Source organism: Rana temporaria, chromosome 2 (assembly GCF_905171775.1).
Source record: "Rana temporaria chromosome 2, aRanTem1.1, whole genome shotgun sequence".
Classification (NCBI taxonomy): domain Eukaryota; kingdom Metazoa; phylum Chordata; class Amphibia; order Anura; family Ranidae; genus Rana; species Rana temporaria.
The window spans coordinates 213,046,887-213,064,520 of NC_053490.1; the positions used below are offsets into that span (position 1 = coordinate 213,046,887).

General features: G+C 43.2%; 1 protein-coding gene across 3 annotated transcripts in view; it reads left to right on the forward strand.

The window, feature by feature from the left end:
- Positions 1-17,634, forward strand: part of UPF3A (UPF3A regulator of nonsense mediated mRNA decay) — a 50,538-nt gene extending 32,904 nt beyond the window's left edge. Inside the window, exons 9-10 of one of the 3 annotated variants that reach the window (XM_040336379.1) lie at positions 8,388-8,685; positions 17,271-17,634. In XM_040336379.1, coding sequence (XP_040192313.1) covers positions 8,388-8,685; positions 17,271-17,423 — 451 coding nt within the window. In that variant the 3' untranslated portion in view covers positions 17,424-17,634. Of the gene's footprint in view, positions 1-8,387; positions 8,686-17,246 lie in introns of all 3 variants that reach the window. The other 2 variants (XM_040336377.1, XM_040336378.1) reach the window with 2 other exon arrangements.

A 17,634-nucleotide genomic window follows, 5' to 3' on the forward strand; every position in this document is an offset into this window, starting at 1 on the left:
AGGAGCAAGTGTGTCCAGGGAGGATGACCTTAAGTTGTTGTAGACAGAAGTGGCCAGGTCTGGGCAGGACAAGGGTGCAATTTTGTCATCAAGAATGGCAGTAGCAGAATGAAGAAGGAAAGGGTTGAAGTGGCAAAGGTTTCTACGGGTAGCTGTTTTCAGGTTGGAGGCATGGGAGGTAGGAGACAAGGAGAGTGTGAAACTCATAAGGTTGTGATCAGAGAGAGGAAAAGGGGATGTTGGAAAGGTTGCAGTGAGTGCAGAGGTGGGAAAATACGAGACCACGTGAGTTGCCAATCGGAGTGAGTGGTGGTTTGTGTCCATTGTGTTAGGTTAAAAGAGGAGATTTCAAACCCCTGGCCCACATGAGTAGGGCAAAAATGTGAATCTTATCCCAATAAGGAAATATTATGTTTTAATTGTTCTTTATCTGTCAGATTATTTATATAAAAATCTTGAATTCTGTTTTTACCTACTTCTTGGGCTTCTCCTGTGTTCTTTTTCTTTCTTCCTTGCTTTTCTTTTTTTTTCCATCTTGTGATCTGTCTCTTTCACATCCTTAATCTAAAAAATGACTGTGTTGCTCCTTAAATATTTTTTTAATATATACTGTATATATATATATATATATATATAATATATACATGTTCCTGTTCCATTATTAACAGCATTATTATACAGGTGATACTCGAAAAATTTGAATATCGTGCAAAAGTTCATTTATTTCACTAATGCAACTTAAAAGGTGAAACTAATATATGAGATAGTTCAAGCCGTGATTTGTCATAATTGTGATGATTATGGCTTACAGCTCATGAAAACCCCAAATCCACAATCTCAGAAAAATAGAATATTACATGCAATCAATAAAACAAGGATTGTACATAAAACAGTATCTGACCTCTGAAAAGTATAAGCATGCATATGTACTCAGTACTTGGTTTGGGCCCCTTTTGCAGCAATTACATGCAATCTCTCTTGTCTAAATTTGTCTGGAATGGGAAGAAATCCAGGTGTACTCATGATAGGTTAATTAAACATAGAATGAGCGGTGGAACTGGATATATTGATTTCCAGGACTATTATCATTCCTCCATCTTGTCCCAACTAAAGGAGTGGTTCTATCATACTCCTACTACTCAATGGGGGCTGATAGAGGCTAGTTACTGTACGTATGGTTCTACCAACCTCTGGTTGTTTGGTTCTCTATTGGGTGTTAAGACCCCAATACACTTACCTCCTACGATGCTTGCATCCATACGAACTTGGCAAAAATTTATAAGCTCCACTGGTCTAGCAGGGCCCGGAGTCGAAGTTAGAATTCCCATCCAAACATTATACTTTGTTACTAACAGGATGCCGATTTCCTTTTGGAACCAGAAAGGTATTAGGTATCTGGACGACTTTTATTCGAATGGATACATCAAGACCTTTTCTTCTATCCAATCGGAATATGACCTCCCTCACACCAACGAGTTTCAATATACTCAATTAATGCATTGTCTATATAAACTTGGCAATATTTCCAAACAAGTTAATGCTTCAGCTTGGACCTATTTTTCTTCGCCAATACGACAAAATAAGGGCATTTCTTTATTTTATCAATTAATGCAACAAAAACGAGTTTTTAATAAATCTGCCTCCCATCTTCTTTGGGAAAAAGATCTTAAATGCTCTTTCACGAATGACCAATGGCGCTTGGCCTGTAAGGCCAATCAATCTGCCACTCGTTGCACCTCCTTGTGGGAGTTATCTATCAAAATCACTTTGCGTTGGTACCTTACTCCGGTAATAGTGTCTAAATTTGACCCCCAAACCCCTGCAGCTTGTTGGAGACGTTGCCCAACTTCAGTCAGAGGAGACATATTCCATATATTATGGAGTTGTCCAAAGCTCACAATCTATTAGGCAGGAATCTTCAATATAATATCTGACCTGACTCAAACATGAGTGGCTCCTGATCCAGCATTGGCTATTTTATCATTAGGAATAGACAGGTTTTCATTTAATCTTCGTAGAACGATAACCCATCTACTCTTGGCAGCTAGATTGTCGATTACAAGAAAGTGGAAAGATCCCGATCCACCTTCCCCTGATGACGCTATTGACCTCTTGGATTTACATAATTCCTATGAAAGGATTTTAGCGTCATCCTTGGGCTCTCTTCATAAATACTCAATCCAATGGGACCTCTGGAACGTCTGGTTCAAAAACAGGACATAATTCTGTTTACCTTATTTCCTCCGACACGTTGTTTACTATTCAGATAGGAAATATGAGAGGAGATAGCTCTCGAACACTATGATTCCCATATGGGGTGTTCGGGAAAGCTAGTTCCTTTATTTTATTTGTTTGCTAATGTATTTCTTTCTTTTTCCTTTGATATTGTGATTTGATCTCTTATTGACTTGATACTATTGAGAAAATATTCTACAGAAAATACTCTACAATTTTTCTTATGATGATTGGTAGTATTATATTGCTTAGCCAACACATATCTGTATGTTAGATAATGAGTATTACTTTGTCTCCTACTGTTACGATGCATTGTGAACTATATGCTATTGTAATGCATTATTTTGTTTGATTGAAAAATATCAATAAAAATGCACTACAGGTATCAGCACACAGTGGGATAAACTGCTGACGCGTTTCGCATTGAGTGTCAATGCTTAATCATAGCTATTTGATAGCTATGATTAAGCATTGACACTCAATGCGAAACGCGTCAGGTGTTTATCCCACTGTGTGCTGATACCTGTAGTGCATTTTTTCCTGTACCCAATAAAGGGCACGTCTTTTTTCAAGTTACTGGAGTGCGGCTGTCCATATCCTTATTGTTTTTGCACATCCTGTGCATTGCCAGCACCCATCTGCTTCTGAGTGGACATCAATTACCCTAGTGAGCTCACCTGGAGCGTCAGCTCTCTTACCTGCTGCCTCAATGTGGCGTGGCATGGAACTATCAGCCTGTGACACTGCTGAGGTGTTATGGAAGACCAGGATGCTTCAATAGCAGCCTTCAGCTCTTCTGCATTGTTCGGTCTCATGTCTCTCATCTTTCTCTTGGCAATGCCCCATAGATTCTCTATGGGGTTCAGGTCAGGTGAGTTGGCTGGCCAATCAAACACAGTAATCCCACGGTCCCTGAACCAGGTTTTGGTGCTTTTGGCAGTGTGGGCAGGTGCCAAGTCCTGCTGGAAAATGAAGTCAGCATCCCCATAGAGCTTGTCTGCGGAAGGAAGCATGAAGTGCTCCAAAATCTCCTGGTAGATGGCTGCGGTGACCCTGGACCTAATGAAGCACAGTGGACCAACACCAGCAGATGACATGGCTCCCCAAATCGACACAGACTGTGGAAACTTCACACTGGACTTCCAGCATCTTGCAGTGTGTGCCACTCCATTCTTCCTCCATACTCTGGGTCTTTGGTTTTTCCAAATGAGATGCAAGATTTGCTCTCATCAGAAAAGAGGACTTTGGACCACTGAGCAACAGACCAGGTCTGTTTTTCTTTAGCCCAGGTAAGACGCTTCTGACTTTGTTTGTTGTTCAGGAGTGGCTTGACAAGAGGAATATGACATTTGAAGCCCATGTCCAGGATCTGTCTGTGTGTGGTGGCTCTTGATTCACTGACTCCAGCCTCAGCCCACTCCTTGTGAAAGTCCCCAACACTTTTGAATGGCCTTTTCCTGACAAACCTCTCCAGGCTGCGGTCATCCCTGCTGCTTGTGCACCTTTTTCTTCCACACTTTTCCCTTCCACATAACTTTCTATTAATGTGCTTTGATACAGCACTTTGGGAACATCCAACTTCTTTTGCAATTACCTTTTGAGGCTTTCCCTCCTTATGGAGGGTGTCAATGATGGTTTTCTGCACAACTGTCAGGTCAGCAGTCTTTCCCATGATTGTTATTCCTACTGAACCAGACTGAGAGACCATTTAAAGGCTCAGGAACCATTTGCAGGTTTTATGGCTTAATTAGCTGATTAGAGTGGGGCACTTTGAGCCGAGTCTATTGCACCTTTTCACAATATTCTAATTTTCTGAGATTGTGGATTTGGGGTTTTCATGAGCTGTAAGCCATAATAATCACAATTATGACAAATCACGGCTCGAACGATCTTGCTTAGCATGTAATAAGTCTATCTCTACCTTTTTAAGTTGCATTAGTGAAATAAATAGACTTTTGCACAATATTCAAATTTTTCGCGTATCACCTGTATTACCACGCTGTATTACTGTACCCCTTCTTTCCATTTTTGCACGAATCGTTCACATCTTAACTGTTTCAGCTGCCCACAGTTAAATATGGATGCAGCCAGACTCAGTGGTGGGAGATTTCTGCAGCATATTTGGAAAGTACAGAATCACAGTATACAGTATCTCACAAAAGTGAGTACACCCCTCACATTTTTGTAAATATTGTATTATATATTTTCATGTGACAACACTGAAGAACTGACACTTTGCTACAATGTAAAGTAGTGAGTGTATAGCTTGTATAACAGTATGCATTTGCTGTCCCCTCAAAATAACTCAACACACAGCCATTAAAGCGGTTCTCCACCCTAAAGTGGAACTCCTGCTGATCGGAACCCTCCCCCCCTCCGGTGTCACATTTTACACCTTTCAGGGGGAGGGGGGTGCAGATACCTGTCTAAAGACAGGTATTTGCACACAGTTTCGGGTAAATTGCGGGCATGACGTCACCTCCCGTCCCCCCCAGTTGTGTTCTGGGAACACTCGGCTCCCTGTACACAGCGGGAGCCAATCGGCAGGCGTGCCGCGACTCGCGCATGCGCTATAGGGAACCGGGCAGTGAATCCGGAGCGCTTCACTTTCTGGTTCCCTCACCGAGGATGGCGGGGGGCAGCAGAGTGACGAGCGATCGTTGCGGACGGCACTGGACTCCAGGACAGGTAAGTGTCCTAATATTAAAAGTCAGCAGCTGCAGTATTTGTAGCTGCTGGCTTTTAATATTTTTTTTCAGCGCACATCCGCTTTAATGTCTAAACCGCTGACAACAAAAGTGAGTACACACCTAAGAAAATGTCCAAATCGAGCCCAAAGTGTCAATATTTTGTGTGATGACCATTATTTTCCAGCACTGCCTTAACCCTCTTGGGTATGGAATTCACCAGAGCTTCACAGGTTGCCACTGGAGTCCTCTTCCACTCCTCCATGACGACATCACTGAGCTGGTGGATGTTAGAGACCTTGCACTCCTCCACCTTCCGTTTGAGGATGCCCCACAGATGCTCAATAGGGTTTAGGTCTGGAGACATGCTTGGCCAGTCCATCACCTTTACCCTCAACTTCTTTAGCAAAGCAGTGGTCATCTTGGAGGTGTGTTTTGGGTCGTTATCATGTTGGAATACTGCCTTTGGTCCAGTCTCCAAAGGGAGGGGATCATGCCCTGCACATGTCCATTCATGGTTCCCTCAATGAACTGTAGCTTCCCAGTGCCGGCAGCACTCATGCAGCCCCAGACCATGACACTCCCACCACCATGCTTGACTGTAGGCAAGACACACTTGTCTTTGTACTCCTCACCCGGTTGCTGCCACACACGCTTGACACCATCTGAACCAAATGAGTTTATTTTGGTCTCATCAGACCACAGGACATGGTTCCAGTAATCCACATCCCTAGTCTACATGTCTTCAGAAAACTGTTTGCGGGCTTTCTTGTGCATCATCGTTAAAAGAGGCTTCCTTCTGGGACAACAGCCATGCAGACCAATTTGGTGCAGTGTGTGGTGTATGGTCTGAGCACTCACAGGCTGACCTTACCCCTTCAACCTCTGCAGAAATGCTGGTAGCACTCATATGTCTACTTCTCAAAGCCAACCTCTGGATATGACTCTGAGCACTTCCTTGATCAACCATGGCAAGGCCTGTTCTGAGTGGAACCTGTCCTGTTAAACCGCTGAATGGTCTTGGCCACCGTGCTGCAGCTCAGTTTCAGGGTCTTGGGGATCTTCTTATAGCTTAGGCCAGTGATGGCAAACCTTGGCACTCCAGATGTTTTGGAACTACATTTCCCATGATGCTCAGCTACACTGCAGAGTGGATGAGCAACATGGGAAATGTAGTTCCAAAACAACTGGGGTGCCATCACTGGCTTAGGGTATCTTTATGTAGAGTAACAATTATTTTTTCAGATCCTCAGAAAGTTCTTTGCCATGAGGTGCCATGTTGAACTTCCAGTGACCAGTATGAGAGAGTGCGAGCTATAACACCAAATTTAACACACCTTCTCCACATTCACACCAGAGACCTTGTAACGAGTCACATGACATCGGGGAGGGAAATGGTTATTTTGGCCGAATTTGGACATTTTCACTTAGGGGTGTACTCACTTTTGTTGCCAGCGGTTTAGACATTAATGGCTGTGTGTTGTGTTTTTTTTTTTGAGGGGACAGCTAATTTGCATTCTTATACAAGCTATACACTCACTACTTTACATTGTAGCAAAGTGTCATTTCTTCAGTGCTGTCACATGAAAAGATATAATAAAATATTTACAAAAATGTCAGGGGTGTACTCACTTTTTTAGATACTGTATGTAAAATATGCAAAGTGGTTGGAGGGAAGCTTCAGAATGGCAAATATGTTTTTATTGCAAATTATGTGAGCAGACTGCAGTTCCTCTTTAACCTATCCAACTTTTTTATAGTAAAATGGTGGACAATATAATTTTGTAAAATGTGCATACTGTATGTTTCTAGGGTGTATCACTAAATGGCTCAACAGCAGGAGGAAGGAGATTTTGATTTCCGTTTATCGATCTTTAGTTAGACCTCAGTTAGAATAGTGGGGGAAATATACTAAAACTAGAGCATAATCTGGTGCAGCTCTGCATAGAAACCAATCAGCTTTCAGGTTTTATTGTCAAAGCTTAACTTAACAAGCTGAAGTTAGAAGCTGATTGGCTATCATGTACAGCTGCACCAGATTCTGTTCTCTTGTTTTAGTAAATCTCCCCATTGTGTCCAGTTCTTGGGATCTCACTTTCAAAAATATATTGATAAGCTGGAAAGAATCCAGAGACGGGTAACAAAAGTATTGAAAGGTCTGAGTTAATAAACATATCAGGAGAGAATTCAGGAACTTAAAGCGGTGGTTCACCCTTATTAACAACTTTCTATCATTAAATTATGCATGGTAGCGCGAGCTACAGTATGCCTGTATTTATTTTTTTAGCTCGGTACTCACTCTGCAATCCTAGCGAGACGATTCCGACTCCCCGCGGGGAATGGGCGTTCCTATCCAGAGGCAGCATGATTGACGGCCGGCTTTGGCACGTCACGCTCCCCGAAGATAGCCGGAGTAGGTCTCGGCTCTTCACGGCGCCTGTGCACAGACTATGCGCAGGCGCCGTGAAGCGCCAAGTCCTATTTCGGCTATTTCCGGAGAAGCGTGACGTGCCAGAGCCGGCCGTCAATCACCTTCCCTCTCCATAGGAACGCCCATTCCCCGCGGGGAGTCAGAATCTTCTCTCTACGATTGCACAGTGAGTACGGGGATAAAAAAATAAATGCAGGCATACTGTAGCTCGCGCTACTATGCCTCATTTTATGCTAGAGGAAAAAAAAAAATTTTTTTTTTTATTAATAGGGTGAACCCCTGCTTTAATATGTACAGTCTTGCAGCAAGAAGGAAAAAAGGAGACATGATTAAAACCTTTAATTACATAAGGTCCAGAAGGTCAGTATTTTCAATATGAAGCTAAGACCTAAAACACAGGGACATGGCCTCAAATTAGCAGGAAGAAAGTTCAAAACTAACCTTAGAAACTACCAGATTTTATTATATCAAAAGTTAATAGACTTCCAACAGAAGTAGTGAGTCAGTCAAAAGTAAGTGGATTTGAACATGCTTGGGACAAGCATAGATCTATACTGCCCAACCTCTTGCATGTCACTGTTAGCCAATCTTGGTGAGAAGAAGTGGTAGAAGGTGAGTCAGAGCTGGTGATCACAGTAGCTGATGGGTATTTCCATATTAGAGCTCCCAGGGTGCTTTGAAGGAATCTGATACTGACACGCATGCACTTCTAGGTGACTATTCTATAGACTTAAATGTGCCTTTGGTTTACTTTGAGACAAGTCAGCTGTCAGTAACCCAATGCGTAGTGTACAGGTTTCATAATGAGACTTTCTAGCTATATTGTTGTGCTCTACTGTATTGCTGCACACTGCCAGTTGTAAGGTTTTTTATGTCTCTTAAAAAAAAAACGTTAACATTTGACAACTTTTTTTTTTCGATTTGCTTTTTTGATTTTCAAAAAAATGATATGTGCTTGCCATCTGTTTTGAGAAAGCAATTCTGCACTGTACTGAGACAACATTTTAATGTGTAATATTGTTTGTCTCTACTAGGACACAGAATGACAGTGACAAAGAACAAAGGGATATTGAACGGAGATACCGGGATAAAGAACAAGAACGGCAAAGGTATCATCGCATGGATGATAGCAGAAAGCCAAGGAACCATTATGAGTTTGAAAAGTATCTGAGGAGGAACGAAGAAGATCAGAAATGGGGAAAAGGATTCAACCAAGATCGTGCCAAGAAAGGAGGCCATAACAACAGTTATACAGCGGATGCAGTAGACAAACTGGGTAAAGAGGACAAGTGTGATGACATGGCATCCAAAAAGGAGCGCATAAGAAATAAGGTTCTTTTATTCTTTTAGGATCATTTCTCATTTGCCAAAATGCCCTGGTAAAAATTTCTGTTCTTTATGCGTTCACAAATAAAAAGGCATAAATAAGCTCATTAGATATACTGTATATAAAACACTATGGGGCAGATCCACAAAAATCTGCACCGGCGCAGCGTATCTAAGATACGCTACGCCGCTGTAACTTACTTGGCTTTAGTTTGAATCCTCAACGAATTTGCGCCGTAAGTTACGGCGGCGTAGTGCATCTCTCGCGGCGTAAGGGTGCGGAATTCAAATGCGGCGGGTAGGGGGCGTGTTTCATTTAAATGAAGCGCGTCCCCGCGCCGAACGAACAGCGCATGCGCCGTCCCTAAAATTTCCCGCCGTGCATTGCGCTAAATGACGTCGCAAGGACGTCATTGGTTTTGACGTGAACGTAAATGGCGTCCAGCCCCATTCACGGACGACTTACGCAAACAACGTAAAATTTTTAAAATTAGACGCGGGAACGACGGCCATACTTAACATTGAGTACGCCACCATATAGCAGCTTTAACTATACGCCGGAAAAAGCCAAACGGAAACGACGTAAAAGAATGCGACACCCGCTCGTACGTTCGTGGATCGTCGGAAATAGCTAATTTGCATACTCGACGCGGAATACGACGGAAACGCCACCTAGCGGCCGCTGGAAAATTGCATCTTAGATCCAACGGCGTACTAAGGCGTACGCCTGTCGGATCTAACACAGATGCCGTTGTATCTTGTTTTGTGGATACCAAAACAAAGATATGACGCGCAAAATTTGAAATTACGCGGCGTATCAAGAGATACGCCTGCGTAATTTCTTTGTGGATCTACCCCTATGTATTTACTCAATATTTTTTTTTTCCCTGAGTAGCATCTTTTCTGGATGTTATTACTGTTATTTTGAATTGTGTTTGATATTGCTAAACACAATCAGCATAGTAATACATATGCATCAAAGCTATATCCTGCCATTGGAAGCAAATGATCCTAACCTGTACAATATTTGTAAGGGACCAAAACTTCCATTCAAGAGCATACATGCAGAATAATGAACTATAGCACTTTTTAAATTATTCCGTGCCCACAGTTTACAACTACATGCTACCAGTGAGTCCCATGATACAGTGTACAATAGGAGGTATTAATTATGTACTGTGACATGGCCAGAAATTCTGGCAGGGAAATCTTTCAGCACAGTCTCTAAGATAGCAGTCTCAAACTGGCAGCCCTACAGCTGTTTTGCAAAATTACAAGTCCCATGAGGCATTTCAAGGCTCACAGTTACAAGCATGACTCCCACAGGCAGAGGCATGATGGGACTTGTAGTTTTGCAACAACTGGAGGGCCGCCAGTGTGAGACCCCTGCTCTAAGATATATGGATGACAGCCAGTATATGATTCGCCATAGTGACAGAGAAAGCACATCTAGCAGTCATTATACTAGTATCAATTAAAGTAGATTTAAAGCCAAATTGGGTTTTTTATGTTGTATATAATAAATGATTAAAACCCCTGTCCATTTTTTATCTTTTTTTGTGCTCTGTCCCAGTTGGGAGGTTTCCCTTAATTTCATGTACACAACAGGTAATCAGAGGAAATCTTGCCAAAGTGAGAACAAATCCCCTGTTGGATCCCTTTCACACATGCAGACTGTTCATTTCATCAGTTCAGTCATGTTTTCTCAAAGAAAAGTTTACATCAGTTTATCATCAGTATTGCATCAGTTTGTTTAACATCCTCTTCCAATGCAAAAATTGAGGCAAAACTGACTGTTTGTCCATTTACATCAGTTTTTCGTCCAATATGTTTTTTTAACGTAAGAAAAATAGGCCTATTCGGATGCAAATAGATGATCATTCATTTACATCTGTTTTTTCATAGAGATGCATTGATGTCCGTTTTTCATCTGTCAACAGATGGATGAAAAACTGACAAATGGTCCGTATGTGTGAAAGGGGCCTTGTCGCTGTAACAAATGCCCCCCAGTAGACGATTTCCCATCTGTTCCTGATTTGGGGCAACCTGAACATTTTGGATTTTTCCTTACTTTTAATCCCTGTGACAACTGTCACCAAGATTGCATGCATCTCCCCAGCAGTAACTGAGAAAGCAGTAAAAACCTGAATGGGGTTCTAACCTTTCCACAAACTATGGTGTATAATCTACAAAAAGTTTGGGGTTCAGACACTTTTACATTTTATCACTTACTAGCTGAATACCCGGCGTTGCCCGGTCTTCCTATCTTAACCTTTTGGGGAGGAAAATCATAGTAATATAAATATACCCATCTTTTATATAAGGGTGTAGGTAAGGGTTAATTTAACTGTCATATATTTTTATTTGGCATATAAGTAATATGTGTACCAGGTATTATTGAAATATCTCCAGGCGTACAGAAGTTATGTGGGAAAATACATTTCCCATTGATTTGCATGGGACTTTAAACAAAAACCCCGACCCTCACAAATGGGGGTAGTTAAGGGATAAATTAACTATCCTATAGTTTAAGTGGACATATAAGCAACATGTGACCAAGTGTTATCGAAATATGTACAGCCGTTTGGAAGTTATGAAGTAACATGTATTTCCCATAGAGTTGAATGGGACTTTAAAGGAAAACCCCGACCATGGCAAATGGGGGTGGGTAAGGGTTAAACCACCTATCCTATGTTTGTTGCTGACATATAAGTAACATGTGTGCCAAGTTTCATGTTAATATCTTTAGCCGTTTGGACGTGATGCTGGAACATACATACATACACACACACGTTGAGTTTTATATATATAGATGTTAGCACTTTTAATATTACTGCAATAACTAATTGTAGTGTATTTTATAATCAAAGGAACTTATTTAAGAATCTGAATATTCAGTCTTGATTACACTTGTACACTTATGCAAATGTATATTTCTTCCTTTGAGTTGACTTGACTTGTTTTGTCTGAATCGGGGGTTTACTGACATATCTTAATGCAAAACTTAATTAAAAAAGTGAAGTACCACTGATTGATTCCCAACCCTCCCCCAGTCTGTGACTGAGGTGCAGATTTTTTGGGGAGGGATGAGAGAGTACTGCTTTTTGTTGGTACTGATGTCCACTTCCTCAAGCCTAGGCAAGGATTGCTTCCCCCCCCTTTCCCCGTCACACATCACATGTCCTAGGAGACTGCATGACAAGTCTCACTACACCGTGCGATCTAGCACATGCACAGTGGGGATCTGGCTGTGATTCATCAAAAAGTCACAGCTGGCTGCCAAATCCAAGATGGCAGTTCTGAGAACCTGCAGCATTAAAAGAAATGGATGCAGAAAGACAGCTCTGGAATCCATGGTAGGTACCTGCTGACTGTTAATTAAAAAAAAAAAAATGAGCGAAGTTCCCTTTTAAAAACGGTCTCTCAGATTTGATGTGCGCATAACAGTTTTAAAGAGAGTCTTGGTTGTTTTCATTCATCTTAACCCCTTGCTCCCAGTCCTTTAAGAGCTTCTAAATGCCAGGAGGTGGACATTTGGGTCATATGACTGCAGTGATTGGCTGTCACAGCGGTCACGTGATTGGATAAGCTTTTGATCACAAGTATGCATTGGTAGCTTTCCAGTCTCCACCGGCAACTGTGCAGGGAGAGCACAAAAAAGTGTTTACATAGGGCTGCATATATGGGGCCTCTTGCCATTAAAGCCCACCCCCGAGAGCCTGCATATATGCGTATCATCGGAGAGAAGAGGTTAACCATAATACTTTGTTATATGGCACTTATACACTGTTTTGGTTAGGAGAATTGTATGCTGGTTTACTAAAGTAATTGATAATGTTCACTCAAAAAAAGTGAAGATTCACTTCAATTTATCCAATCATGTGAAAAGCAGATAACTGATTTTATTTTATCTGCACATGATTGGATAATAAAGTAAATACTCACTTATTTTGAGTAAACATTTTCAACTCCTTTAGTAAACCAACCTCAGTGCATGAGCTTGGACATAGGGCCTTGAATTTCTGATTCCCAACTACCCTTGAGCTAAAGTTTTCACAAACAATATGAGCTAGATTCAGGTAGCTCGGCGCATAGTTTTGCCGGCGTATCGTATCGAATATACGCTACGCCGACGGCGCACATAGAACCCAGAGCAGTATTCACAAAGCACTCGCCCCGTATGTTGCAGTGGCGTAGAGTAATATGGTCGGCGTAAGCCCGCCTAATTCAAAGTAGGCTGGTAGTGGGCGTGTTGTATTGAAATGAATCGTGACCCCATGTAAATGAAGCGCCGTACGAACGGCGCATGCGCGCGCATGCTCAGAATCACGTTGCATATACTCCCTAAGCTACGTCGGCTCAATGCTTTCGATGTGAACGTAGCCTACGCACAGCCACATTCCCGTACGACTTACGTAAACGACGTAAAATTTGACAGCTGTTCCGACGTCCATACCTTTGCATGAGTTGCGCCACCTATAGCAGGGATAACTTAACGACGGACGTACGCCTTACGTAAACGGCGTAGATTACAGCGACGGGCGCAAGTACGTTCGTGAATAGGCGTATCTAGGTCATTTACATATTCGGCGCATAAATCAATGGAAGCGCCCCTTGCGGCCAGCGTAAATATGCGCCCAAGATCCGACGGCGTAGGAGACTTACGTCGGTCGGATGGAGGCCAAATTCAGGCGTATCTAGCTAAGAGAATAGGGCGCATAGATACGACGGCGCATTTGTTCACTTACGCTGCATATCTGTAGATACGCCAGTGTAAGTGTTCTGTGAATCTAGCTCTATATGTATAACTAAATGGAGGCATATATAAATGCACAGTTATAATTTAAAGTGTATGTAATCCTCAACAAGTGACTTCACTCATTTGCTTCCTTTTGGTCTGTTAAATATAACAATATCTATATATATATATTGCACTATATAAATATATAATACTTTGCACTTGTACAAAAAGGAAAAGAAAAACTGTTAATCTTGCCAGAAATCTTGTGAGCTGATAACTATCTGGGGAAGATGTTCTGTAGTCCTAACACGTTACTGGTAGCATCAGCAGGTAAAGAAGTAGGAGTAAAAATAAAAGCCTGAAGAAGGGTATACACATTGTGGTCAAGACGCATTTGAACCCTTCTGGTTGTCTATGGACTGAATATTGGGCGTGGCTTAAAAGGACACAGAGTGCAAGGGCCATTACAAAGTGATGCGAAGGTTCAGTAGTAAGTGACACAGAGTTCAGGGTCCAGTAGTAAGGGATTAATTTACTAAAGGCAAATAGGCTGCAGTTGCTCCAGAGCTTAGTAAATGAGGTAAAGCTTCACTTTGCAAAGGGTACCCAATCACATGCAAGGAAAAAAAATGTTTTTTGCTTGCACATGATTGGATGATGGAAGTGAGCAGAGCTTCTGCTCATTTACTGAGCTCTGGATTAACTGCTCTTGTAGAGTGCAACTGCCCTTTGCAAAGTTTATTTGCCTTTAGGAAATCAACCTCAGAGGTGAGAAGTAAGTGAGGTGGAGTTCAGGGGTCAGTAGTAATCATAGGTGTGCGCAGTCCATTGCATTAGGGTGTGCACCCCAAACCTCAAAAATACAAGCCTTTCTCTGCAGCCTCAGCTGCACTGGACAGTGAACGCATGTAAAGTGCTCTGTGCTGAGCAGCTTCCTGTTCATTGACAAACTGAAGCATAGTAAACACAGTTTACTATGCTTTGGTTATTAATAGACATAGTATGTTCACTGTGTTTATTTAGAAGGAGAAGGGGCCAGAAAATGACATATTAACTACCCCTTTACCCATTCTCCATTCTGAAACATTCCTTGCAGCAGCTGGGAGGAGAAGAGGGAAGCCAGCAGCACTGTGGGGCCAACACGTGGAAGGGGGGAATTCCAGGCAGTAGGGGGAATCTGCACCACGCATAGTGATTAGGGTGTGCCCAGGCACACCTGGCACACCCCCTGTGCACGCCTATGGTAGTAGATTATGCATAGTTCAGGGCTCAGGTGTAAATGACGCAGAGTTCAGGATTGGGAGAAAGTGATGTAGGGGTCAGTAGTAAGTGACGTAGAGTTCAAGAGTAAGTGATGCAGAGTTCAGGGGGTACATGATGCAGACTTCAGAGGTCAGGAGTAAGTGACACAGAGTTCATGGGTAAGGAGTAAGTGACACAGAGTTCATGGGTAAGGAGTAAGTGACGCAGAGTTCAGGGGTCAGGAGTAAGTGACGCAGAGTTCAGGGGTCAGGAGTAAGTGACGCAGACTTCAGGGGTCAGGAGTAAGTGACGCAGACTTCAGGGGTCAGGAGTAAGTGACGCAGAGTTCAGGGGTCAGGAGTAAGTGACGCAGAGTTCAGGGGTCAGGAGTAAGTGACGCAGAGTTCAGGGGTCAGGAGTAAGTGACGCAGAGTTCAGGGGTCAGGAGTAAGTGACGCAGAGTTCAGGGGTCAGGAGTAAGTGACGCAGGGGTCAGGAGTGACACAAAGTTCAGGGGTCAGGAGTAAGTGACGCAGAGTTCAGGGGTCAGGAGTAAGTGACGCAGAGTTCAGGGGTCAGGAGTAAGTGACGCAGACTTCAGGGGTCAGGAGTAAGTGACGCAGAGTTCAGGGGTCAGGAGTAAGTGACGCAGAGTTCAGGGGTCAGGAGTAAGTGACGCAGAGTTCAGGGGTCAGGAGTAAGTGACGCAGGGGTCAGGAGTAAGTGACACAAAGTTCAGGGGTCAGGAGTAAGTGACGCAGAGTTCAGGGGTCAGGAGTAAGTGATGCAGAGTTCAGACCTCAAAACTAAGTGACCCTCTACCCCACAATACAACCAGACTTCCCCAGCACATCTTACAACCATTCTCAATGGACTTATAGTGGTTCCTTCTGACCTTGGTGAAGGGGTTTTTACCTTCCATGGCCAGGTCCTTAGCAACGGCCAATCACAGTCCTCCTCCCGAAAAACAGCAATCCCTCCTTCCCCCAGCATTGGACCAGCACCCGATCTTTTCCTCATATAAAAGCTCTGGATGGATCTTTGCTGCAGCAGTAAGTAACAATCGCAGCTGCAGCAGGGACACAGAATGGAACAGCATTTCCCCACACTTATTGTTGTGCAAAGTGAGATCACACAGTGGGCCCCACCCCCCATTAAGCACACATTGCACCCATGGAGGATACGCCACCGCTAAGATTGCTTTTTTTTTATAAGAACTGAAGAAATATATTTATACACTGAGTACTGTGACAGCATTTAGGAACCTCATGATATGTTTGAAAAACATCTGAGACCTTTTTTAGAGCTGAAAAGAGTGTCATTGAGCATAGTCTATGATCCCCCAGTGCTCTCAGACAGGCATCTGATAATGTAATACAGGGCCGATCCTAGGGTCACATGCGCCTGGGTGCAGAAATATTTCTGGTGCCCCACATGGGTGTGGTCATTTTACTAACTCCTCCCCTTTACACATATTTCCATGGCAACGACTCAACCACAGAGATGCTCCCCCACAAAGTCTTCGTTACCCTGGGATCCTTACATGATCTCTTAACAACAAAATACAGGAAGAGAAGCAGAGTACTTTATTGGTACCTGGAGGGGGGCCTCTCTGATGGACACAGAGAGGGCTTCTGTTAGAGAGAAAAACTAAAACTAGCGGCGCTTTACCGCTGATGCCCCCGCACTGTCAGTGTGAAAAGGCTTTTGGTACATCTCATTATACATCACATCTGTAGACGGACTACTGAGTCGCAGGAAGCTGTGTATCCTATGCAATCTATCATGCCATAAAACATCTAGAGCAGGGGTAGCCCAGAGCACGTATAAAGGGATGCTGGGGATGCCAACACCCAGCACACTGAACACTGACTTACCTTGGCTCTCTCTCTGTGCAGCCCGAGATAGAGATGAGAGGGGGAGGCATTCCAACTGGAGTTGGTGGAGACAGTGCGGGATCCAAGACTCCCAGTGTGAGGAATTCATTACTGCACGTCAGCACCCACTGAAAACTAGAACCCTTGTGTCAGTAAGAGGAGCGGCCCCTCCCCCAAGCACTGCTAGGCTGGACGGGCTGCCCTATGCTCACACATCAGTTCTGGACAGACACACACCTATGCTCAGAACACTAGTTCTGGATGGACACAAACAAGGAGAAAAGGAGGGAGGGGAGAACTCTGGCACTTCGGCGCCCCCACCTCTGCAGGCGCCTGGGTGCAAAGCACCCTGCCTAGGATCGGCCCTGATGTAATACAGTCGTGGTTGTTTGTTGAGCTAACTATATTCCCAGTGAACACAACAATCCCCACTTGAACATCAGACCCATTTCAGCACAAAGTATGAGTAATGTTTCCAAAACCGTGTATCTCATATGTACAACGTGCCCGTAGTTCTCTGCATTATCATGGGGTAGTACCAATTTCCTGATGTACATATCTCCGTGTAAATCTCCATTAAACTGTGGCTTCTATTGCCTTAGGGATGCCATCTAACCTGTGACAATTCAGGTTGTCTAGCTGTAGTGCTTTGGTAAATTATATTTCAAAAACTGCAATGTTTTATGCCATCTTCATTCTGTTAACAGCTGGTTGTGGCTTACCTTGCGCAGGATCGCCCGGCCATGCAGCTGTACCAACCAGGAGCTCGCAGTCGCATAACTACAGGATTTACAAGTAAATATGTAGAAGAGGCTTATTGCAGAAAGAATGATGCAGACAATATATCAGGACGAAGCTCAGAGAAGAGTGAAGGTGCTGGGTAAAACATACATGCTAAGAAGAAACTTCTGTGTTCTAGTGCTCTGTCCTATATAAGACAGTGGGGGCCTTAAACTATGGACTATACAAGCTTAAGCCAAACCACATCTTGCCTGCCTCATTCTTTCCCCAGAAAGAAAAGTGGAATGATCTTCCTTGCAGTTTTGTTCACCCTCTTAGTGCCAAAGAGCTTCTAATAAATCTTACCACATACAA